The sequence below is a fragment of the Indicator indicator genome, chromosome 4, assembly GCF_027791375.1.
Source record: "Indicator indicator isolate 239-I01 chromosome 4, UM_Iind_1.1, whole genome shotgun sequence".
NCBI lineage: Eukaryota > Metazoa > Chordata > Aves > Piciformes > Indicatoridae > Indicator > Indicator indicator.
Window position 1 is genome coordinate 6510978 of NC_072013.1, and position 25786 is coordinate 6536763.

The 25786-nt window shown below is 44.8% G+C and overlaps 1 protein-coding gene across 1 annotated transcript; it reads left to right on the forward strand.

Moving 5' to 3' along the window:
- Positions 1 to 220: 220 nt before the first annotated feature.
- On the forward strand, positions 221 to 24888 carry TTC9 (tetratricopeptide repeat domain 9). Its single transcript, XM_054400618.1, has 3 exons — positions 221 to 590; positions 19422 to 19604; positions 24809 to 24888. Exons 1-3 carry the CDS (start codon positions 221 to 223, stop codon positions 24886 to 24888), a joined length of 633 nt encoding a protein of 210 aa, XP_054256593.1.
- The last annotated feature ends 898 nt before the right edge of the window (positions 24889 to 25786 follow it).

Here is a 25786-nt window from a genome sequence, read left to right on the forward strand (position 1 = left end):
GGGGCGGCGACGGTGCCTGCGGCGGGCGGCCGGTGGCGGGGGCGGGCGGAGGCGGGCGCCCCGCGGGCTGCGGGGCGGGGGAGGAGGAGCGGCGGCCGCCGGAGGATGGGAGCGAGCGGCGGAGCCGGGGAGCGGCGCGGGGGCAAGGCCGGCAGCGAGGCGGCGGGCGCCGCGGGATCGCCCGCGTAGGGCGGCGCGGGAGCCGGGCGGCGCCGTAGCCATGGAGCGGACGAGCCCGGCGGCGGGGAAGCTGAACGCCGGCGGCCGTGGGGCGGGCGACGGGCACGGCTCCGCGGGGGCAGCCCAGCCGCGGGCGGCGGCGGCGGGCAGCGCAGAGCCCGGCGAGCTCATCGGGCGGGCGCTGGATTTCAAGAGCGAAGGGGCGCAGTGCTACAAGGACAAGAAATTCCGGGAGGCCATCGGCAAGTACCACCGCGCCCTCCTGGAGCTCAAGGCGCTGCTGCTGCTGCTGAGCCAGGAGCCGGCCGGGCAGCGCCCTCCCGCCGCCACCGCTGCCGCCGCCGGGCTCAGCGAAGAGCAGCGGCAGGCGGTGGAGGCCATCGAGGTTGACTGCTACAACAGCCTGGCAGGTCAGCGGGGCGCGGGGCGGCGGGGTCCCCCACCTTGGCCAGGCACATTGCCTTTCCCCTCCGCAAAACAGCCCTGCCTCGCCTCTCAGCCCGTTCCATCCCCTTTTCCTTCCGTTGTCTTCCATTTTTATTTTCGTTCTCACGCCTGGCGCAGAAGTGCTGCCGGTGCACGGCTCGGGGCCCGGCTTCCTCGGGGGCTCCGTCAGGCCGCTCCTTGCACCGGGTCTCCCCTGCAGCCTTGCGGTCCCTCAGCCATTCCCCGGGCTGCTCCAGCCGCCGCCAGTGGGTGAATCCCCGTGTCCTCTTACCCCGGGAAACAGGAGAGAAGGCAGCGGCACGTACGTGGGATGCTCAGACTTGGAGAAATTGTGGCCCGGGAAGTGGCCAACATTGCATGCTGTGATTTTCCCTCAGCCCGAGATGTCCTTCAGTGCCTTCACCACAGCTCCCGTTCTGGTGCCTGTAATTAACAGTATTACAGAGAGACAGACTCCTTCTACCACATTTGATGTAAGGAAGGAGAAGGGTTTGGGCGCTGCTGCAATAGCTCCAAATAGTACTAGATATAAAAAGAATTTCTTGGCGTCTTAGCAGTGAAAGTTGAAAGCAGATACCATACTGCCTTTCACTACTGACCACTGTGGGCAGTAGATATTTGCTCATCACTCCCATTGCTCCCTGCCATCTATTTAGAAGAGGTGCTGCAGAAAGGTGGAGGGAAAGGGTGTGGGGGGGTTAACTACTTTGTAGTCTGATGCTGAAAGTCCTTTACAGGGACAGGACTCCCATTGGCTTCAAGAAGCTGTACCCAAGCGAGAAGGGTGCCTCTACAGGCTCGAGGTTATTTTTGGGTCCCTAGCAGGGCATGGATTTTTCCTTTCCAAGCCTGAAAGCATCTCTGAAGCAAAAACTTGTGCCTAGGTATGCACAGGGAAGAGAGAGTTCATAACCTGGGTGAGGTGCACAAAGTGACAACATTAATAAAGCTGTGCTGTTTTCCAGAAGAATTAAGGCTCACTTATTACCCCTTGGGGTGGGGAAAATGGCAAAACCCAGGACACTGGTGTGTCAGCTGTCATCATCATTTGGCGTTGGGCTTTCTAGACAGTTGGTTAGCTTTTTTTCCTGTTTAGTGCTAAAAAAGATGCAGCATAAAGCAAATGGTTTGAAACACTAAGCCAGCATCTTCCCTTGTCTTAATCCATGACAATCTGTTGTACTTGATGTACCTTTTGAGATGTAATGGGGGGCAGTTTAGACCACTTTCATCCTGTTTTCAAATATTCATCCTTCAAAAGCCTGTTGAAATTGCATAAAGGGAGAGGCAGGTGAGATTCCAGAGGGATACCACAGCTGTGACTTTGTCTCTCTCTTCAAATTTCTGTTCACAGGTTTATTAAGATCCATTGTATTTGGCAAGGATCACTTAGATTGGCAGGGTTACACAAAGAGCCTGTAGTACTCCAAACAATATAGCTTGTGAAGTTCTCGGGCTCAAAAAAAAAAAGGTGCTCTCAGCCAATCTCCCTGCTACATACACAAAGGAGATGTGGTAGGTAGAAGGTAAATGTGGTAGGGCAAAGAGGTGGGATTCACCCCTGTGGCACTTTCTGCTGAGTACACAGGTTACACTTGCTAGAAACGTGTCTGCTCCTGCTGACAGAGTTGTCCTGCATAATGGTCATTGTCCAGCTTGCTTATTACCATTTTGGGTTTGTGCAGGGAATTTCTTTTAACTGTTGGTTGTATCTGATCTCATCAGTGGTAGCAAACAGTGTGAGAAACATGCTCCATCTTTAACCTAGATTTGAACAGATTTTTTCCTAAATTTAACCAGTGTGAACACAGGAGGAAACAAGTATAATTAACCCTGGAGTTGCAAGCAGTGCTTTTCCTGGGATAACCTCACAGCAGGTCAAGCTGTTGTTTTGCACAGACGGTTGTCACGTGTTTTCAGTAGATGGCATGCACAGAGCAGAGAACAGCATTTGTCTCATCAACCCATAGCTTCATGTGGCTGCTGGGCTGTCTGCAAGCAGCCAAATGCCCTGCATGTCGGAGAGTGGACTGTGCAGAGGAACTGGAATTGCAGTGTTGCTGCTCCTAGCCCAGTCCCAGAGCTTTGTTTCTAGCAGGAGGATCTGCGAATACTGTCTGAAGGGAAGAGGCAACAGGGAGTTTCCCCAGAACTGTCATAATGATTAGCATGCCTTTCTAATAGCAACTTCAAGAGGTGCAGCAGTGGAACTTGATTTTCTTAGTGTGCTGCAGCAAAAGCCACCAGTTTCTCTACACAGAGGCACCAGTGCATTCTGTTGGAGTTGAAGGCAGTGTTATTTGACACTGCAAGGAGAGGAGGTGCAGGAAGTTTTGCTTCTGAGCACGGAATGGGTGCCTAAAGCTGTTTTTAAAATAAACAAATCTGCGTAGTGCCAAGAGCATAACAGCAGTACATGTTAATTCTGGAGAAAGCCATTTTTCACTTAGCTCTGATGCATACCCATTGGCATTAGCAGCTGTCATCTGAGTGTCCTTATTAACAAGTTCTTTTAGCACCTCTGCTTACTGTTCTAGCTTAGCTTTTAAGAAACCCACCTTGCTCTTGCACTGTCATTTCTCGTGTGGCCACCACACATCCACCTGTCAGAGAGGCTTTGCATCACAAATGTAGTGGCACATACACAATTACTTGTTTAGATGCAGCATACCAGTCAGAGGAGAGCATCAGCTACAGGTAAATATGCATTTAGCCAAATAAGTAGGTGAGAAATACACACCCAAAGGGGATTTGGGGCAATCTCATGGGCAAAGGCTGGGGTTGGTTGATTTTTTTTTTTAAATCCGAGTGATTACACAGAGTAAGAACATGCAGACAAACATTAAACTATTGTCAGTGCCTGTATTGCCTTACAAAATGTCAATTAAGGCACAAATGCACACAGATTGTTTTTAAGCTTTTGTAGAGCACGTTCATACTGTGAGGTGGGGTGGGCAGCTCTTGCATTTAATCAGACCCCCACAATGTTCAACATGTTTTCCAAGGTCCCCTGGTGCAGAGCTACGTGGCATCTCCACAACCTAAACTATTTAGCCCATTTCAAAGGAGCCCAAATCTGCTGGGGCTTAAATTCTTGTGACTGTAAATCCAGCCTTGGATTTTCACTGCTTGCCATTGGCAGTGCTGCTCATGTTTCTTTCAATAAGCTACTAGCTGGGCTTCAGTTTAAGCTCTAGGAGTTTTGCCTTAAAGGAACTCCCCTTCACATCTGCGAAAGCCAATGCTGCTGTGTTCTCACATGGGTCTTCTGATACCCCTCCATTGTCCCACAAGTCTTTCTGATAAATGTCACCAAAAATACAAGCAACAAGCAGCATGGTCAAGGTTCCCAGAAGTTGCTGGGGTAGGCAAAGAAAAAGTCTACCAGCAGCATACAGCCTTGTGGAATGAATGCAGGGCTGTAAGGCAAACAGTCCTTTCTTTATGACTCACTATGGTCTCTGACCTTGAGGAAGTCACTTGACATATTTTTGCCTCTCTCAGCCCTACTGAAAAATAAAGAACAGGGACAACAACCTCATCCTGATGGTGCATGAGTTTCCCCCAAGTCAGTGGTTTGTGTCCTTTTAGAAGAAGGAGTATGTGACGAATGCCTGCAGTAAAGCAAACTGGCCAAATACCCCTCAGGAGACCTTAGTCTTCTTTCTATTCCTACAGCACTTTGATCTAGAAGAAGCTTAAATACTTTAAGTACTGCACACAGGTAGGGATCATTTCCTGTAAGTGCAACCATTACTCTCATTAAACACAAGTGTTCTTTCACTCCAGCATTAGGGCTAAAAGTTTACAGGATCAAAAGGACTATGTCTACTCTGCAGAGAGAAACAAGTCCTAATCATTCCAAAGCAGCAAAATGCTTAGGGTAAGCACAGTTTTAAGTTGGGTTTTGTTTTTTTTTTTTTTTTTTCAGTGAGGGAATGTTGTAGCGTGATAAGCAAACTTTTGCTGGTTTTCCTAAGCATGTAGAAATGCTAGAGCTATTCCTGACAGGAGGAATGGAACCAGGGAGAGAACAAGCAGGGATGCTGGGGGGATCTGGGTTTCTTATCCTCTCATCTCTCTGCTACCCCATTGTATTACATTCACCAAATCTTTCCGTTCTTTATCTGTCTCAGTTTATCTGTCTGCATTTATGACCTCTTGGGAGCACAGCAAGGCTTTGTTAATTACATGAATGTAAATGAAACATAACAGTGTATGTCCCCATTCAGGTACGGTTAGTTTACTGTAGTAGTCTTGGCAGGAGGGCACACAAAGCTGCACAGAGTGTAACAAAACGTAGCCATGCAAGATACATTTCAGCCTGGTTAATGAGGTTTGGTTTCCTACACTGGCAGAACTATGCACTGGTACTGTCATGACTAGGCAAAGGTCAGAGTGACAGTCCCACAAAACATGTCACTCCCAGCAACACTCTTAGCATCCTCTGGCCCTAGGCTGGGCTATTAGTACTATTCCCAAATGTCAACCAGTTGCACAGATACTGAGTAGCCCCACTGAGAAATTCAAGTAAAAATACTTCTCATACCTAATCCCAGTAAAAATAATAACTAAACATGAGAAAAGCTGATAAAACTTGTCTCTGCTGACCACCCACTAGGCCTCCTCACAAGGAGTCTCTGCTAAAAATCCCATCTCAGTATATAACTGTTAACAAGTACAGACTCTACCAGGACACATGGTGCTGTGGGTGTTAAAGCAGTCTTGGATTGTTGCTTGATGCAAAGGGTTTATGTGCTGCATCAACAGAAAACAGCCTCTGTAAGAATGTCATGCAACAGAAAAGAGAGAGAGTGCAGCAAACAGCAGGAGGTGGTTTGTACTTCCACTGATTGAGGGGGACTTTCCTGACACTTGGTATATATGCACCTACTCAGCCAGGGTGCATGGGAATGTCTTCTTTTACAGGCCTGGTGGAAGTACTGCTCCAGGTAGGTGCAACTGCAGCAAGAAATAAACACAGATCACTATGTGTTTTGGTTTGGGTTTTTTTTGGTTGGTTGGGGTTTTGTTGTTTTGTTTGTTTGTTTGTTTGTTTTTTTTTTTAGTGATAGGTCCAAACCTTGACATGCATTTAAGAAAAAGTGGGATCTGAAGCCATTTTAATGAATTGCTCTTTAGAAATACTCAACATTCTATTCCCTTTTATTTGGAGAACAAAATTCTCCAGTTTCAGGGAGTTTCTTGTGCTTTGAGAGGATGGGATGGAAATACATCCAGATGCTAGGGGGTAGGAAGGAGGAAGAGAAAGGATGGCAAGCTGCCACCGAACTTGGTTCAAACAATACATGTCTGACAGCATCTCTCTTGCTGAGGCAGGAGATGCATTTTCCTCTGTATATATCACTGTTCTTCCAAACGTTTTCAAAACCTGAGTCTCTGGTGGTTTTTTCCTGCACTGCTACCACATATTTAATTCCCTTCCCTTTGAATGAGGAGAAGCCTCATAAATGACCTTATCATTTACCTGAAACAGGTTACTGAGAAGGTATGGATCCCCTGGTCAGACTGCCCAGAGGAGTCTTGGTGAGCTGAGATGAGTCCATGGGAGATGAAGCAGGAAATATTAAAAAAACAAAAAACCCAAAACAAAACAATCCCAAACAAACAAAAAAAAAAAATCACAAAGTTTCAAGAACATAGCATAAAGAACATAAAGAATATTGGTTTTTCTTCACAGACTCTCAGAAACATTCAGGTTGGAAAAGACCCTCAGCATCACCAAGTCCAACTGAGAACCCTACTCTACAAAGTTCACCCCTAAACCATATCCCCAAGCATCACATCCAAATGATCTTTAAACACATCCAGGGTTGGTGACTCAACCACCTCCCTGGGCAGCACATTCCAATGCCTGACCACTTTCTGTGAAAAACTTCTTCCTAGTGTCCAGTCTAAACCTACTCAGTCATAGCTTAAGGCCATTCTTTCTTGTTCTATCACTAATCACCTGTGAGAAGAGACCAGCACCAACCTCTCTACAACATCCTTTCAAGTAGTAGAGAGCAATGAGGTCTTCCCTCAGCCTCCTCTTCTCCAAACTAAACAGCCTCAGCTCCCTCAGTTGTTCCTCATAGGGTTTATTCTCCAGGCCCTTCACCAGCTTCATTGCCCTCCTCTACACTTGCTCCAGCACCTCCACATCTCTCCGGTATTGAGGTGCCCCAAACCGGACACAATACTCAAGGTGTGGCCTCACCAGTGCTGAGTACAAGGGGACAATCACCTCCCTACTCCTGCTGGAGTTCTCACCTTGAGAACACTGGTATGTTTTCTGAGAGTTCTATAGTAGCATGTCCTGCCAGCTTTATTCCATCTTCTGCAATGCTGTCCTAGACTTTCCTCCATTGAGTCACAGCCTCTTACACCTCGACAGATTTCCATCGCTGCTTTGATGAAGATGGCTCAGCTGGTTCAGTAAAATCAGTAAAAAAATCAAACCTGGTCTGCAATCTATTGCTAAACACACCCATGAGCTACATGGTTTCCTCCTTTTCTGAGAGCTGGGCCACCTCTGCAAGGTTCAGCAGCTGAAGTATCCTTCTTTTCTTCCTACTGACTTGAGCTCAGACACAGAAATTTCAAGCCCAAGTGCAGATCTGCCCCTCCAGCCTTCCTCCTAGAACTGCTACATCCCCTGTTCCTTATCAGTGTCCTCTGCACAGTATAAGTAATGCTCCAAGAATGGAGCTTTCACACTGAGATTTTAGGCTGAGATCTAATATGCAGTTGATAAGGGAGCTGCTGTGAGGAAAGGAACAGTAAAAGTAAATAGAATAAATAAAAGGGAAGTTCTAAATGTTGCCAGGTCCCAGTTTCTTGCTGATGCGCTGTCTCACAGAAAATAACATACAAGGACAATGAAACTAAAGAAACCAAACGAAGAAAGGGAGAAGATATATAATGAAGTTTTGAGAAAATGTATTGGCTGTTTATTTTCATCTTTGTTCTCTCACTTTATGGATGAGAAACTGATGTAGAAGGAAGACAACTGTTTATTAATCTTGTTTTCAGCTTGCTCAAGCAACCATACCAGTGACTAATAGTGAAGACTGAAAATTATTTGAAAAAAAAAAAGTCAATATTCACTATAATTAACTAGAAATTTGTTACTAACGGCTGCCCAGGAGTTTGTCTCCTTTTGTTTATTCCTGCACTGCACCTTGGATGGGAAACAGTAAGCTTAGGACATTGATAGATGAATGCAGGTAAATCTTGTGGTGGTGTGGAGCATTACTGTTTTGTTCTATTTAACAAAGGTTGTAGCGTCAGTGCAGCTTCTGGAAGCTCTGCTGGAACTGCTGAAGCAGAGCTTCAGCTTGGGCACATTCCCCCGTGTAACGCTGGGGGCTGGTAGCAGGACATTGTAGCTTGCTGTGCTCCTGTTACACACTTGCCTAGGCAGCTACAATTGGCAACCATTGAAGGTGGGGCTGGAGTAGGTAAGTCTGTCTCAGCGCAGCCATTTGGAGTTTTTAGGGCACTGCTAGAAACAATATTAAGACAATTCATGGAAATGAATAAGGCACAGTCACATTTTTCTGTCTGTGATGACCCATGGCAGAAGCGACAGCTGGGAGCAATGGTCTTTAGCTGTCATAGCTTGACATGCCAGAGCTCATCTGTTACTATCCATAGGATGTAGCTAATGTCACAATTTTAATTTCAAAATCCACTCCATTCTCCCTACTCTCCAAAATTCTTGACACACCATTGCCCTGAGGCTCATAGACTGGAGAGCACCATCTGCTTCTCCTTGGCTTTGTCCTGTGTACCCATCATGTTTCTTAGCTCAAAAGTCAAGACTGCTTATGCAGTTCATACCTTTACCCTTTGAATTCCTCCTCTGGCTCTCCCAGTTCTGATGTAGTTATGTCCTATTGTTTTACCTCCTAGACAAAATTTTGTCCTTTCCAATGCTTCTCCCATATCTGTTCTGTCAGTGAAGCCTTCTTGTTCTTTTTGTTCTCATACTCTGCCCCACAGCACCTTGTTGTACCAGATTCCTTTGAACTGATTATGCTTGCAGTAGGTTGGACCTTCCTTCCCTTCCCGGCTGTTCCCAAGCTGCAGTACAATCTCTGCTCTAATACCTACAGGAAGACAGTTGGTGCTGGCTACCTATTTGTGTATAACAAGGAGGAACACCTCTTCACAACAGCAAGTACAGGTGCAAGCATGTGACTCTATTCCATATCTTCACACCCATTCTGCTTCAAACCCATTGATAAAATTACCAACTCCTCCAATCCAGGGCATACATTTTAACACATGCTTGTCCTCTATAGCTATGATTATAACTTCACCCACGGCAGCAGCACATATTTGTCTTGAAAGCTTTAGACTAATTCACCACTCCTGAATGGTTCTGCAGCAGCCTCTCAATTGGAGTCAGTATCCTGTGGCCCAAGCTCCTGGCTATCAAGGCATCTGATTCCTATTCACTCATATGTAGCATCAGCAAGGCAGGAACTCCTTACATGTCCCTCTGTGGAGAGAGCAACCATCTCTACATTGCTGCATAAACCTTTCAGAACACAGGACACTTGGTTGCAAGGCTACAGCATTTTTTTCCTTCTTCAACCCAACCCTTCTTCAAACAATTTTGACAGGTCAGCTCTCTGCCCTTCTAAAGTGAGTACTTTTCTAGCTACTACTGCTCAGTATTCCCTCCCTTTCTTTAGTAAGGGCACTGCCCATTGCATTTGCTTGCTGCCAGTTTAGAGGGCTGTCATGTAGATTGTTCTGCATCGATGGCAACAGCAATTCATTTCATATTGGAGTGGCAGCAGCAAAACTCTCCTAATCTAGCCATCGATCTAGTTGCCTGGGAACTGCTGGGAAGGAGCTTCTCTGTCAACCAGCAAAGAGCCACCAAACTAGGTTTACTCAAATTTTGATTCCAAAGCTCCTGTTAATGCCCTGGTTGCACCTGTCAGTTTTCATATCTCTGATGTTACTCTGAGGTATCTGACAAGCTCAGGAAATTCAAGAGAGGCATCTACCTCACTATAAGTCACCTTATTCTGTACAGCAAGAGGGTTCAGGCCCCTCATGCTAGAGCCTAATCAGGCAGGGGTAAAAATTCACCACCCATCTGATCCATCTGTAAGGCTTAACCTAACATACAAAGACTGATTTCAGATAGGCCCAGCTGGATGCTGCTTTACTTACTGAATCACAGAATCAACCAGGTTGGAAAAGACCTCAGAGATCATCAAGTCCAATCTATTACCTAATACCTAACACCTCCTGACAACTAAACCATGGCTCCGAGTGCCACATCCAAGCCTTTTTTGAACACCCCCAGGGACAGTGACTCTACCACCTCCCTGGGCAGCCCATTCCATGGGCCAATTACTATTTCTGTGAAGAATTTTCTTCTCACCTCGAGTCTAAGCTTCCCCTGGCACAGCTTGAGACTGTGTCCTCTTGTTCTGCCACTGCTTGCCTGGGAGAAGAGACTAACCCCCACCTGTCTACAACCTCCTTTCAGGTAGTTGTAGAGAGCAATAAGGTATCCCCTGAGCCTCCTCTTCTGCAGGCTACTTAAGTCTTTCAAGTTGGAAAAGACCTAACTCTGGGCAACAGAGCTGTTTGCTGCTACCTGAAGCAGATGGAAAGGGGAATAAAAAAAACAAATCCTTTCCCCTGCACATTCCCCAGTGTAGTGTGAGAGGAAATTTACTCCTGGAAGCAAATTAAAAGCAGAGGAAATGTTTGGGACTTAAAAATTTCTGTCAGACCTTTAGTGTTTCCTTTGGCTGTTCTTGGCCTGATGTCACTAAAAAGTATCTAGCTTTGGTGTGCTGCAGTATCCTTACGGTCACCATCTAATCTACAAATTCACCCTCAAACAAAACGCGTTTCTGACAGAAAGAATGATCTTTCAGCCAGCTGTAGAGAAGAAGCTGTGAGAATTCACATTTCTCTGCCACATTCCTGCTCCTAGAGAGGCAAGGGGCAGAAAGCTTGTTTCCTCCACACTTTCAGAGAATAAATCCATGGAATGGCTACAGCCTCTCACAAACAGGCACTGCCCTGATGACCCTGGGAGGTCATCAGCCTAGCCAGCTGGTCTTGCAGAAGCAGAATGACGAGGCAAGAAGTCTGCACAACACTCTGGAAAGCCATCATAAGTCAGCCCTAGCCGTCATTCTGCAAAGGCACCTTTTTCTTCTTGTCTAATGCTTCAAAAAGAATCAAATCAGAATCTCAGCCCCATGCCTGTAAGCAATGTTTTTTGTTGTGTTTTTTTTTCGTCAAACTACACAGCTCAAAATTCAGCCTCAACTCCTTCAGTCACCATATTTTTTTAATCCTAGCACAACTCAAATCCTAGATTGCTATCCTCTTAAATGCTTTGCAGTGCTTAAGACACAGTAGTGCATTCATATTGCAAGGAAATCAGAGCAGCATAAGATCCTCCCTTGTCTATATTGGAAGTACAAAGAAAACGTATTCATTTTCCTTTATATATTCTCTACTATGCTCAGACCAAGGCAGCCCATGAGCTTGGCTCATGTGGTGGAAGGGGGTAAATTAAATTAGTAGATTAATACAAAATAATTTTTTAAACCCAGGGCTGATTGGCTTGGAGTACAGTGCCAGAAGGTATCATGGAGTTAAAGAACCTAATAAGGTTAGAAAAGAAGGCTTAGACATGCAACTAATCAGAACATTCTCTGCTATGTTAGATAGGATAAAAACTGTAAAGTCAATATTACATTTTCATGCTTGGGAACCACTGCTAACTGGTTTGGATTTATGAATAAACTTCTGAGATTCTCATTTCCCTGTCCACAACCATGTCACATAAATAACTCGGTCATCCTGCAATCCACTAGCATATTCACATCCTTTTCCTCTTTGACTGTTTCCAGCTCACAAGCTGACATATTTTAGCAAAAAAAAAAAAAAAATTAATAGTCCCAAAGAGTACAATCTTAAATTTCGTATTGCCAACTGCCATCCCAAATAAAAGTACTGCTGTGTACCAGGTTATGTTACTGGGTTTATATCACATTGTCATCTTTGTCCCTTTTGACAGTGCCTTGAAACTCCACAGTCAGTAGAGCACTGTTGCAGTTACTTATCTCTTTACCAGTCCTGTGCACTCCAAGGGATGCCAGTAAGCAGAATCCTAGATTCTGCCTACTAGATACCTTTTGATGTGTGGAAACATCCACATATTTTAGTCACTACTACTGACTCTCTCTCCTAGACAAGCTAATCAGAACAGTGAAGTCAGGGCCTTTCTTCCAGAAGAGGAATGAAGAACTCGGGAGCAGCAGAGAACTGAGACCATGCTATGCACTGGAATGAAAGCATGACCAGGAAGGCAGGATGGGGAGGCGCAGCTTCTACAAACTTCTTCTACAGCTTCTACAAACTTCTTCTACAAACTGCGAGGCAGAGTGAGAAGAAGGGGAAGGCAGCTTGGAAGAGGTGGCTTTCTTTGGGCTTCCCAAATATTTGTGGATCCACACTTCGTTTAGCATTAATTTCTCCCTATGGAGAGAGAGAGAGAGAGAGAACCCATCATACAATTTGGCTTTTAATTTTCCACACAAGCAGAAGCATGTGAGGATGATTAGGGTTTTTTGGTACCTAGAGAGAAGTAAAGGAAAGCCACTGGCTGGGAAGCTGTACTGTCATTCTGATACTCCGGTTTCATCCCATTAAGGTTGTCTGGGACGAGGAGTCAGATGATTAGCCTATTGCCAGATATTATCAAGCTGTCTATAATTATCTTTTTATTGGTGAGAAGCCAGAAAATCCTCTCTGTTTGTAAGCTTGGACTATAGAGAAAGAAGAGAAATATTTCATGGAAGAGTTCGTTTGGAAACTACAAATCCTAATTCCTGTCTTAGCCTAGTGCAATTTCATGCAGCATTTCTGTAGGGGTGGGGTGGTGGGAAAGATGCTTTAAACATCCTCTTTTGAGGAATGCTGGGATGCATTCTTGAAAGGCACAGCACACTTGGAGCTTAGTGTAGATACAGATGCTTTATTACCTCTGCTCTGTTCTCTTGGTGTAGGCTTCTTACATTCCCATGTGTTATATGGTTCCTTTTAGTGCCAATCCAGGGTGAAAACTTAACACAGGTTAAAAAAAAAAAAATCAGGCTGTGCCATCCACAGGTAGCCTGTGGGGGCTCTGCACTCAAGATCAATAACTTCAGCTTCAGAGAAATTTGTATAATATTCCAGTACTCCAGATCTGTATATCTAAATCACATTAGGTTAAGACCAAAGTGAGTTTTAATCTAAGGTAACCCTTTCTACATCTTGTGAGATACATTTTACCTCATTTATTTTAGCAGTTAATGATAATTTAAATGACTAACACATGGCTCTTCTTTTTTTTCCAGTCTTGTGTAGTAATGGCATCCCTTCTAATTCTTCAAGTGGATGCTGCAATCTCCATGTGCTTTTTGTAAATACCATTTACACAGGCTGCAGCATGCAGAGATTAATGATGCATCCATTAGTGGCATGGTTAGAAAATGCTGTCTATTTCAAGAAAAATATTTTACTGGGGTTTTTTTACTCCTTTTTTTTTTAATTTCTTGTTATTGTTGCTGTTATATTACAATAATATTTCTTCCCAAACACTTAAATCAAAGCAGAAGTTATCACTACCATGTTTTCTTTTTTTCCCCTGAGTAAAAGCATCACCATGAAGGATGCCAAGTCTTCTCAGGTCTCATAAGTATGACTCTCCTGGTCTGCTCTGTTATTTTGAGTCTATATAAAGAGATACTACGAGAACAAAGGCTGTTCAATGATATATAAAGGTCTTAATCAAATGCTTGAATAAAACCCTGAGGCAGCAGCATGAAAGCATCAGTCACATGTTTTCCAGGGTAGAACCAGGGCAAGACTATGTACCATCTTCCTGCAATTTAAACAGATTTTAAGCAAGCTTCTGGCTGCTATACTTGGGGCAAAATCAGATCAGAAAGCAAAGTATTGTGCAGAGTTTAGTTGTGGTTACTTCTGGGAAAGACGCTGTCAGTTTATGAAATACAAACTGAGTTTGTAGTGGTTGCTGTACCTAGCACTTGCTAAGGAGTGATAATCCACATAGACTGTTCAACTCCAGTAAAAATAAATACAGTGAAGAGGGAATATCCACTTCAGGTTTAAGCAGAAATGGGTTTATCTACTTCTCTCTTTGTAACTAAAAAAAAAAGAAACCCACCCCCCCAAAAAAAAAAAAACCACACCAAAAAACAAACAAACAAACAAACAAACAAAAAAACCAACAAAAACCAAACCCACCACCACAATACAGGCTGGTTTTCAGTCTAAGGAATGGAAAACAAGGGTCATTTGGATTCAGATCCTTTTGCATAATTATACAAGAGTGGTTCAGCCACATGATTTACTGCTAGCTCCTGCAGAGGACACCAACTCCAGAGTCCAGGGCTAGCCCTCAGCATTGCAGGTTAGTATTTTTTTGGTGAGTACACCCAGCAGAGAAAAGAATGATTCAGAGCAGGAATGTACTTGTGGTTAAGTGATCTATCTGCTACAGAAGATGCTGCCATACACACCTAGGGAGACCAGTTTTCTCTGCTTGAATTTCACCGCTATAAATGCTCTTCTTGGTCTCCAGGCTGGCTGCACTGGGTCTCTCTGCCCCTAGCACCTTGTCCCAGATTCACAGTTCCACTTCTGCCCTAGGCTTTCCCTTCTCACTCTTATACCCCTTTCATCACCTCAACAGTTTGGTGCCTTTGCACTCATGTGGCTCAGCCCTGGTCTCCTCCCCTTGAAAGCTTGTCTCCCTGTGTTTCTGTCATAACACAGACAACCCCTCTCAGCTTGGTTTCCACTTTCTGCACTTCTTTCTTCCTATGACTAGTGAGCCAATTGGAGGTTTTTTTTTTCCCTCTCCAAGTTTCCAAATCCCCAATTTTTCCTAGACTGGATTATACCCAGGGAGTACAGTCATTGGACTGGTACTAAAATCCTAGAACATCTCTTCAGAATACTATACGCTGTACTATACTGGTTTTATTTTTGGAAGATTGTCACTTGGCCAGCTATAGATTAACCCAGTGATGACAGAAGGCACCTGCTTGACACAAATGATACCTGCCAGATTTCAGCTTGCAAAGCCAAGTGATGAGTAGGCATCAGACAAATCCAGAGAGGCAGTCACCAGAGATCTTCAGCAAGGTACAAAGAAGTTATGTTTCCCTAGCCTGTTTTTCAAAAATACCTGAAGAGACTTGGCTGACATTTCCAAAGGCAGACACTGCACATGGAACAGTTGAAACCAAAAGCTTGAAAAACTAAAGTTATAAGCAGCTGATTCTCTCCTATGGTGGAAGGTACAAGGCAATCATAAGAACAGGCAGCACTGCTGACTTACCTGAGTGACAGCAAATATATTGCAAGCAAGACAGGAGTTGGTGAAACATGAACTTGCAACCCAAGGTATTCCTGGAGGGCAAAGGCATTTTCATCTCCCAGAGCAACAGCAAATGGAATTCCTGTTATGACTAACAATGTGCTGAGCCCAAGGAACATGCCACAGGGTAGGGATACGCTAGTGTTATTTGCAGAGTAATTTGGCTCACTCTTAAGTGTTCTGTTACATGGATGAGTCTTGAGCCTTGCCTACAGCAGGAATTTAGCCACTGATATAGACTGTGTCTGGTGGATTGTTCTGGCATGGAGATTTACCCCTTGGTGAAAATTGCCAGGTGGGCAAAGCTCCCCATACTGTTGCTCAAAATCTCCATGTTAAGACCCGTACATATATCCTACTTCCAGGCTTTGATCTTGGCTCAGCCAGAATTAGAAGCTGAAAGTTTGGGCCAAGCTGAGCTATTTACATAACCTGCAGAGGCATTCACACAGAAAACAGCACAGAAATGTAATATCATTTCTTAAAAAGATGATTAACCTTTGGAAGAAAAGGGCTGTCACAGATCCTTTCTCACTAGCACCTGTCAAGTTTAGATATCTTCCTCAAAGATACTCAGGGATCAAAATTAACTCAGAATCATAAAGTTGTTCCATCTTGAAGAGACCTTTATGATTATTGAGTCCAACCATTGATCTAACACCACTGTGGCCATTAAACCATACCCTGATATGCCATGTCTAAGTGGCTTTTTTAAACACCTCCAGGGATGGTGACTCCACCACCTCTCTGGGCATCCTATTCCAGTGCTTGACCGCTAACTCAAGGTGCAATAAAGTAGAATACAAAACCCTGAGTTGCCAGGATTTTAGTTACAACTTCCCACCACTGTTAGTGAGAAAGGTTTCAGATGCAGACATGATTTGGCTCTACAGGTGCTTTAATCTTTGTTTGGTCTAACCTTGTGCTGAGGAAGGCCACACAAATTTGCTCTAAGGGTACTGTTTTCTACTGGTACCAGATCTGTATTGCATCATTCACATTGTTGCAACTCATGGAACTGGCTGGCATAGATTGAGTCCACAAGTTAAAAAAAAAAAAAATCTAGGCTTAACAGTCCTCTTATGAAGAAAATCGGCCAAACTTCCCATTTCCTTACTTAAACATCAACAACTGGGGAGCAGGATGGACAGGGCCCCTCCATTGGAGGTAGTAACATTTACCTCCTCCCCCTCCCCTTAGCACACTTCATACCTAGTAGTTTCAAAACAGCTTATTTTATAGCAGACAGGGTCTCTTCATCACCACATGACATACACGTTTTAGAAATTAGTAGTTACTTATTGCTTAAACTGACAGAGTACATCAGCTGCCAAATTGAGAATGGACAACCAAGTATGATGGATAACTGTCACATGCTGTGGGGAAGCAGAACTCCCTACATTCAGAGCTGGAGAGATGTAGCCCCCAGATGCCATATTACAATGAGACCTGCAGGGAATTGTTGCCTGTAAGTTTACATTTGCAAGTAAAGTGCACCCTTCTAATGCCAGAGAGCTGCTAGAGATGGTGCTGTGCAGGTTTGAGCCCATTCAGTTTTGGGAAAGCAGGAGGGAGAGCTGAATAAATGTCTCTGTTTGGTCTCTTTGAGTGAGCTCTGTTCCTCAGAAGGATTCACTGGGGGCCTATTATGAAGTAAGAAAGCAAGCGATGAGGTGTTTGATGTGGTAAACAAACACTCCCAGTCAAAAATGCAAAACAACAGTTTTCAAAACAGTTCTCTTCTGACTGAATTAGGTAGGAAGTGCGAGGACTCAATGTCTCTTCCATCTGAGAGCTGAATTACTAACAGCCTCGATATTTGTATTGAATCACAGCCCATTAAGATCATTCCAGCCCACTAAGAACTGCAAGCACACACCTCTGAATATGTATAAAGGAGATACTCACCTCCTCCCCCCCCAGGTTCATTTCCAAGAGCTGCTTCCAACAGTGGCTCTCCAAATGGCCAACTCTTCCAGCAGAACTGTTTCCTGCACACCCATCTGCTCGCTTTGTTCAGATGAACACACATCTCTCCTGCCAGCCATGTGGTACCCACTGCTCTCTGCCATGTGCAGGGTTACTGGGGATGCCCTGCAGAATCTTTGCTGGGAGCGTGAGTCACCAAAAGAACCCAGCTGGATATCTTGAAGCCCGTTTGGGTTTATGAATTAGCAGGATGTGAAAGAGCTTTTTTTCTTTTAAACCAATCCATGAAGCAAGTCTAACATGGAATTATTGCGTTCATAGACGTGAATAGGCTGCCTGTCATTTTTCACAAGAGTCATTTCTATGGCTCTGGCAATACCAAGTACTAAATGAACAGAGAGACTGAAACCCACCCCTTGCCGTTGTTCTGAAAGGCACTTTCATAGAACTTGAAAGGCTGGACCAGATTGGCAGTGTGCAGAAAGTTACTGCCACTGCTAGACATGCTACTGGTCAGCAGATAAACAAAGTGATCCCTTTTCCAGGATCGTGAGGCTGGCAGTAAATCTACACAGTCATCTTTTTAATAGCTTTGAAAAATAGAGGAAAACAAGGCACAATCATTTCAAGCTCCATTAGAAATGGAGTGACAAAAAAAAAAAAAAAAATCAACGTTTGACAAGTAGGAAAGGACAAACTCCAGATAAGGAAATGCTTCTAAGCTTTTAGAAACATAGGTGCTTTTAAACTGACAATAAAATAGTGAGCAACCAGATGCTTTTGAAATACCTGTGCACTTTAATGGCAGAAACTGTTAAAACATATTAAGAGTCCATCATTAAAGCACACGGGACAAAGTTCTCACTGCTAGTTACTGTGCCACTCAACCAAAGGCAACAGAAGTAGGGCTAGTTCTACTGTCCTTGCTCAACACATCTATACCATCAGTTCTGTACTGGTAAAAGTCTGTTTATGGTCTTTCCCAGTTAGCTGTTTAAACTTTAAACATGTACTTGGGTTAGGCATGTATTCTGCCCATGCTAACCGATCACAGACTTGGATTAATTTAGGTTGAAAGGAATCTCTGGACGTCATCTAGCCAATCTCCTGCTTACAAAACAGCGATACAGAATGGGTGCAGGGCTTACTTTAAAGGGTGCAGGGGAAGGGGATCAAGATTTATCACATTCCTGACCTAGCACTGTGTCCTCCCAGCTGGAGATTGCAGTTACCATGCAAAAAATGAAGCCTGGCAGTTCACTGGTGACACCTGAACTGTGATGACTTGGATTTCCAGGAGCAGTGAGTCTCTTTGCCAGAGACACACTGAGTAACACCACCTGCCATGGGAAATTTCTTTCCATGCCCTGGCACTTGACACTGCCAGCCTCTGAACTGATTCTTGCAGCAACATCCTGCCTTGTTTCCCCAAAGTATGTCAATTCCAAAGCTGCCTTGGGTTACAGAACCAGGTGGGCTTCTGGACACCACAATTTTTTTGATTTTCCCAAAGATTGTGACTGCACTGTGTCCTGTTCCTGTCAGTATTCCCCAAATCATTCTTAACGCTGACTATGCCTAACAAAGTTGAACCCACCAGAGTAAGCACTACAGTAAGCCACAAACAGAGCTGTAAAGCACACCTGAAGGATCTCCCCTTTTCCTCTATTTCACTCCGAGCTGTGGGAAGCTCACTATGGGGATTTTCTTAGTTCCCTGACATTTATGCAGCAACTGTCCTTCAGCACACGGTCCTCAGCACACTGTTGCCTCACTGTGTTTGCCTTTTCCTTGAGGAAATCATCAGAACTGACCTCCGGGGAAGAACTTGTGCTGCAATACTTGGCAGAAAGCACACGTGTAGCACATTTGTTGCCTGTCTTGTAACTCCAGGTGTCTGGTTTGCTGGCAGCATGTTGCTAAAGAGCAGAGCACTTTGTTCCCTATAGCAAAACTCCGTACAGGGCCTCTTGAATAAAAGGCAGTTAGAGGTTATTTGTAAATTTTAACAAGCTTGGATTAAGACAAATAATAGACTTGGATGTAATTTAGTTCCTTTTTTCCTTGTCAGAGAACTGACTGCCTTTTTTTACTTTCCTGAGCTCCAGCCCTCAGTCTGCGAAGTGATAACTACAAAAGAAGCTGTTTATATACTCTCTCCCCACACCCCCAGAGAAAACACAATTCTTTCTCTTTGCAATGGCAAAAATAGAAGCATTTGTATTTAAATTGCGAACAATCAGCTTTGGCAAACAATCCCTCTGGCTGCACCCTGTCTGAATTACGGGACTGAGTCATTTCCCTCACCTAAACCGCTCGTTTTCCCAGTGCAAATTGCAGGGCAGGAAGAAATGACGCCACCGGCACTAACGTTCTGCTGTCTGTCTGTCTGTTTGCCCATCGTCCCCATCCCCTGCAGCTTGCCTGCTCCAGGCTGAGCTGGTGAATTACGAGCGAGTCAAGGAGTACTGCCTCAAAGTGCTTCAGAAAGAAGGCGAGAACTTCAAGGCCCTCTATCGATCAGGAGTGGCCTTTTACCACCTCGGTGACTTCAACAAGGCTCTCTACTACCTGAAAGAGGCAAGATCCCGCCAGCCGACAGGTACGGGGGAAGCGGGCATGGGCTTGGCATCACGCACTTCAGCATTTCTTTTCAGCAGGCACCGCCTGTCCCTGACTTGACTGTGCTGATTTCCACAGGGATGAGCATGACTCACTGTGTCCTTAGCTGTACTCCCTTTCAAGCACTCTCGTAGTGCAGCAAGGCTGCAGTGCCCAAAGATTAACCACTGCCGAGGCTGCAGCAGGACCGGGAAGGTGACAGTCTCGCTGGAATGCTGCGTGTGTGTGGAGGGGATGCTGCCTCTCTTGCCACCCCTAATTTATTTTTAAAGAAGGAAGGATGGGGAAGAGTGTATCCCAACCATTACATTTTCCTGACTCCTTGAGAAAAAGCTTTTTCTCCCTAGCAAAACCAAGAGACTATTTGCAATCCTCACCAGCCATACTTCCAAGTAGAACCCTAATTCCCCTGTACTGAGATGGTGGGATCAGAGACAGACATTTACTCACAAAGCATACATCAGGATGCTTCAACTTTTGCCATGAAATTGGCCACTTGCCTGATAAAGTATCTGTCATCGATGCATCAAAACCCAGTAATTCATTTTGAGAGAGCAAAGAAATTACATGTTCAAATAACTTAGCCTTTCCAAAGCAACCAGAAGGTGGGTAGAAGGCCATGATGCAGAGATGATGCTTTTATTTTCCAAATAACAATAAGGACATAAAACCATGCTGTGGTTTAAACAATTTCTGTAAAAATAATGGAATTTAGTAATATTAAAAAAAAAATCCACAGGAAAGCAAAATGGAAGCCATGTTCAAAGCAAACCCCATAGAGCAGCTCTTCCACCTGAAACTGAGGTGCCTCTTAAAGTACATTGAAAGGAGTGAGAACTGGACATGAAACAAGAGCAAGCCTGGGTCCTCTAGAGCACAGCACAGCTGATGTTCGTTGAACTACAGCAAGCAAAGGAGGCTTGTTGGACCTGGCTGTTCTTGATGTCCTACAGGCACTGGCCTTGCAGGGCTTGTGCAGTGGCTGTGTCCTGAAGGAGCAGCAGAGAGAGTGCACTTAAGGGTGTCCTAGGATCTCCTTCCTCTTCCACATCTCATACGGGTGCCTGGTCTCATCTGCCACACTTGTCCATGGGCTCCAGGCAGTCTGACAGCACAGCTGTGTACCCTACACTCCCTGAGTAAATGTGCTTAAAAGCTCAGTTTAGCCTATTTTAGTTTACATCATGCCCTTCTGCTTTCAACCCTTGCCAGAACCAGGAAATGGAGAAGCCTATGCAAGAGAAAAATAGTTCATGGAAAATAAGAAGTTATCCTAACCTTGAGGTTGTGACTAGACTCAGGAATGAAAAAGTCCTTTTAGGTGAATTACTCTGCTTCTACTTTTAAAATAAGTCTTTTTGTGCCTCCCCCACCCCAATACATTTATTTTGTATCCCTTATTTGCTTCTCGAAATAAATACTAATTTATTCAACAGCAGCAGCAGCTTCAAATACCACAACTTGCTGCAAAAGCATATCAGAAAATGTCCCCAAAGGCCCTCAATGTACACAAAAAGCAGTTCTGGCCTTCAGCTCTGCATCAGAGACTCTTCTCTGTTATTATGAGGTTATTCAAGGCTCCTGTTTCACTATTTTATTCATGATTATGGAAAATTTGAAGGGTATTCATGGGGAAAGAGGTGGATACATTCAGTAAGGAAGGATGTGGTGTTAAAAGACAGCAGTAGGAACTAGGTAACTGTATCAAGAAGAATTATGTGACCTGGAGAAAGTCAGTGTGCCTGCTTTCAGTGTCTCCTCCTGCAAAATGTGATTGTTTTCTTTTATTGGAATTTTCAGTAGGATCACTGGTAAAAGCACTCGGTTATTATTACAGTCATGTTCTCTGGTGGTTTTTGTGTGTATTTTTGGTTGTTTTTGTTTTTTTTTTCTAATAAGGAATGGCTTTAGCACAAATCACTGGCAGTTATTCTGTATGGTGGGTAAGATTTTAAATGGTAAAGAGGAATTAGCTAACAAATGGTTTTACTGCTGTAAAGGGCTGTCAGCACAGCAAATCCCTTATGGCTATTTACTGCCTGTTGAGGGTGAAGGTTGGGTTTGGCCTGGTTTCTTATGTTACCACCAAACAAACAAAAAAAAAAAATCACAAAAGCAGACAGAAATAGCACAAGATAATTGTATAATCTTCCGTACTAACAGAGAGGGAAGCCGTTGTTGAGTTGTGCAAAGCATACACACAGCCCCCATAAACTTTGTGTTCAGAGACTGGTGCAGCTTGGGCAGCCAAACCTACAATTTATTTTCAAGCCCTTATTCCGCTCTTCCCCATCAGTGGCACCACATCACTGAGGTACATACAGACTGGGACTGAGACCAGCCCATCAGCTGGCCTGGTCACATCAAACACTTGCAGTTAGTCTCTGCCAGCCTTGCACTGAAAGCTCACATTCTGATATCACACAGAACACACACACAAGTTAGGTTTGCTGTGCTGCGTGGAGTGGGCTCACAGCTGAGCTCAAGAGATGCCTTCCTCAGCTTCTACAATATAGAAGTCTTAGGAACAAAACCCAAGCCATGGTGTCTGCACAGCAGATAAGCAACTGGGCTCTGAAGCTACAGGGAGAAGTAGCAATGACTTTCAAAATGGCAGGAGACCACACTACACCAAGGATACAGCCGTGGCCCTAAACCCCAGGAGACATGTTCCCATTGCAGCTTTGCCAGCATCTACTTAAGTTAGTTTTACCCCTCATCTGAGTTGTACTTACACGATGTTTCCACACCAGCAGGAGATCCCTTCTTCTTCACTGAGAGATGGAGTCTTCATAAACATTTACCTGCAGCTCTGAAATACTTCTGTAAGCAGAGCTAGTATGGTGCAATCCTATTTGGTGTAAAAGGCTTCACAGAGACAAGGCTCTACTTCTGTAAACTGAGTGCTACTGTTACCATTGTTCTTTGGGAAACTCAGAGCCCTCAAAAAGGAAGCAAAACATGCTTAAACCATGCCTGGGAGATTTATAATTAGCTCACAATGGGAGTGACTCCCAGCCTCCATCAGGCTACACCTCATTTTGCCCCTGGCTTCCCAGGCGTGTAACAATCTCCCAGGTGGGTGAAGTTGTGCCATTAGCAGGTAGCTACCTCACCTGCAAGCCAGAGGGAGCTGGTGAGGTTTCATTGCCCCATTGTGCTCCGAGCCCACCTCCACCCCCAAAGCGGAGTCGAGTCTTGGCAGGTGTAGTTTCCTAACATGCCAACACCCTTGTCACTTATCTCCTGCACCCCACAGGCGTTTGAGGTGTGAACCTCAGCAGCAGGGACATGTACCTAGCCTATAGCCACTGAAGCCCAAGAGGCTGCGGAGCAGAGATCCTGCAATGAGGTGTAGGTGGTGCAGCAGGACCCTGGATGGACTCTGTGCCCTGCTGGGTTGGGTTAGTCACTTCCCTGTCATGTGCACGGGTTTTATTTCAGGCCCAAATTTCAGGACTACCCTCCCAGTTGAACTGCTTCGCTCTGAGAGGCTGTGCAACTAAAACCAAAGCTGTTTTTAAAAAAGCTGCTTTAAATTTTGCTGGGCTGGTAGGAAATGGTAATGTGTAAGCAGCCCAGGACATTGGTGCATCTTGTCTAACACAAGCCATTGCAGAACTTAGAACAGAATCATAGAATTGTTTTGATTAGGAGAGACCTTTAAGATCAAGTCCACAACTGTTAACCAAGCACTGCCAAGTCACCACTAAACCAAATCCCTCACCTACACATCTACATCTTACACACTACATTTTCTTGCCTCAGTGAAAATGCCCCGCATGGGGCAAGTAACTTAATGACTGAATCCCACCCTCTGGACTAACTAGGATGATGCAGCTGAACCTAAAGAAGACTCAGCAGGGTCCCACATCACTAGAGACAGCTTGAGAAGTCACCCCAGCATTATCACAGTGTACTGCTACCCCATGGCATAATTGTGGAGAGCTCAGCGTGAAGGGAAACTGATCTGAGTCTTCTGTTTCAGCTCTGTCCGAGGGCAGATGTCCCCTTCTCATGTTTAAAGGAAACTTTGCCCCTTCAAATGCTTTGATGGGTGCAGTATCCACACTTGCTAGTGTTGGGCATGTTACCAGCAATGTGTTCTTTTCTTTGAAAGCTCAAGTGCTTCTCATTTTCCTAGATGGTGTGAAGTACAGTGCTGTTTGGGTAAGGAGACAAGACTGCACTCTCACTGTGTACTGCAATGTACTTCAGATAAGTTCCTGAGGATCTAATAATTTACATGGACTAAGCTGGCCCCAGTTTGCTGCCTGAATAAGACTGTGATCAGACCTCTGTTTTTCAATCAATGCAGAAGTTAAAGTGTCTATTTTTTTTGCTTGCTTCTGATACCACATGGCATATTTGTTTAGCCCAACCTGTGCTTCAGGGTGAACAGGTTCCTTCAGTGCTGATGCCAGCAGGTAAAACAAAACTCATGTGTTCTGGGTGCTGTGATGATGCACTGAAATACTGGAAAGAAAAAGAGGACTCAGCTTACCAGCTGCACAGTGCTGGGATCTCACAGCTCTCTATAGGATGAAACAGTGGTTTTCTGCTCCTAGAACTTCATTAGACAGCGTTGACAAGGCAGTATGCAGTACATAGCACAGGACAAAAATGCAGATAGAATGTCGTGGTGGAAGGATTTCCAAATATGAAATTGAAGGAAAACAAAGGTACAAAGAGAACGTGAACGATGTTCTTCCCAGTTCAACTCGTCATGGAAAAATGTAAGAAGTGTGAAACAGGCTGTAAAAGAATAGGAGAGCAAAAGGGTAGAACATAACTGTACGCAAAATGCCTTCAGGGGCCTGTGTGCAGGCACTGAGGGAAGGGAAGCCAATGGAGGTGCTGTTCCACAAGAACAGGCAAGGATGACCTGGATAATTTCAACTGTGCAAATTCAACTGTGCTGACCAAGTGTAATCAGAGAGAACATAAAACTAGCTGAGGCAAGATTGAGAGCAGCAGGGATGGTGAGCACAAATCAGACCAGGTTCTCCAAAACCCAAAGCAGCAGAGTTTGATTTAGAGACCTTTTCTTACTGATGTTGTTTCTGCAGGCAGTGCTGGAGCCATGTTGCTCCCCAGGTGATGCATCAAGAATGAAGGTGCAGTGTGTGTCTTCCACAGGGAGTTTAACCACCATTGGTGCATGTGTGTGCTCTTTCCCTGCAGATACCAATGTCATACGATATATCCAGCTGACAGAGATGAAGCTCAGCAGATGTTCCCAGAGAGAGAAAGAAGCCTTGTGAATATGAAGCCACTTCAGTTGAAGTGCCCAACGGGAGACATTTCCTTCCTAGAAGCTCATTTGGTGGATTTTCCTTGTTTGCTCTGCCTCATCCTCATCTCCTCCGCCATCCACTCTCCCTTGCTCTTCATTCAATCCCAGTTTTGAAGAAAAAGATACTTAGACACTGGATATGGCTGCTTGCCAATCATGGTAATACCCCATCCCTGTGGCAGGAGAGCAAAATGGCTACAGCCAGCCTTGTTCCAAGACACACACCTGGAGTCGGCAATCCTGGGGGTCCTTTCTGGTCCTGAGCTGACTACTTACTACCTGTTAGTCAAGCAACCCCTAGAACAACAATTTCTTGGTTAGGCAAGTTGGTAAAAACAGAGTTTCTGCTCTGAGTGATCACTGGAGCTTGGAAGAGCTAAGAAACCAAGAGAGATGCTGGTCATTTCACAGGGGATAGCAAATGCCTTTTTACCATCAATTCCTCCTACCTGTGTCTCCAGAATGTGCTGTTGGTCTCCAGCGAGATCTCACATGCTCCCAGCCTAATGCCAGTGAAAACTGTTTCTAAACATCCTCTTAATGAAAGCACAGAGCATCCTACCAACCCCCTGCAGAGCTGTCCCGGTGCTGGAGGAGAAGGCTGTGGACTACCACAGAACACTGAACGGACTTTGAAAGCATGGTGTACAGTGTGAGGGAAAAACTGTGAAATAATTCATTAAAGGCAAATAAAAATTATTAATAGGCAACATGTCCAGGCATTGCTTTTGAAAGGGACCTACCTCCTGGGTTCCCAGTGTCCAGACAGACAATGTTGTCTAGAGGGGAGGCAGCATGGGATGGGGCACAAGGGTTGTCTCCATTCTTAACATGGCTCTGACAATGCCTTGTTGTGTGATTTTTGG

Excerpts from the sequence above, each read along its gene's own strand:
- TTC9 (XM_054400618.1), top strand. The coding sequence starts at position 221 with ATGGAGCGGACGAGCCCGGCGGCGGGGAAGCTGAACGCCGGCGGCCGT. Across the intron at positions 591-19,421 it reads CTGCTACAACAGCCTGGCAG|CTTGCCTGCTCCAGGCTGAG; the intron begins GTCAGCGGGGCG and ends CATCCCCTGCAG. Across the intron at positions 19,605-24,808 it reads AAGATCCCGCCAGCCGACAG|ATACCAATGTCATACGATAT; the intron begins GTACGGGGGAAG and ends CTTTCCCTGCAG.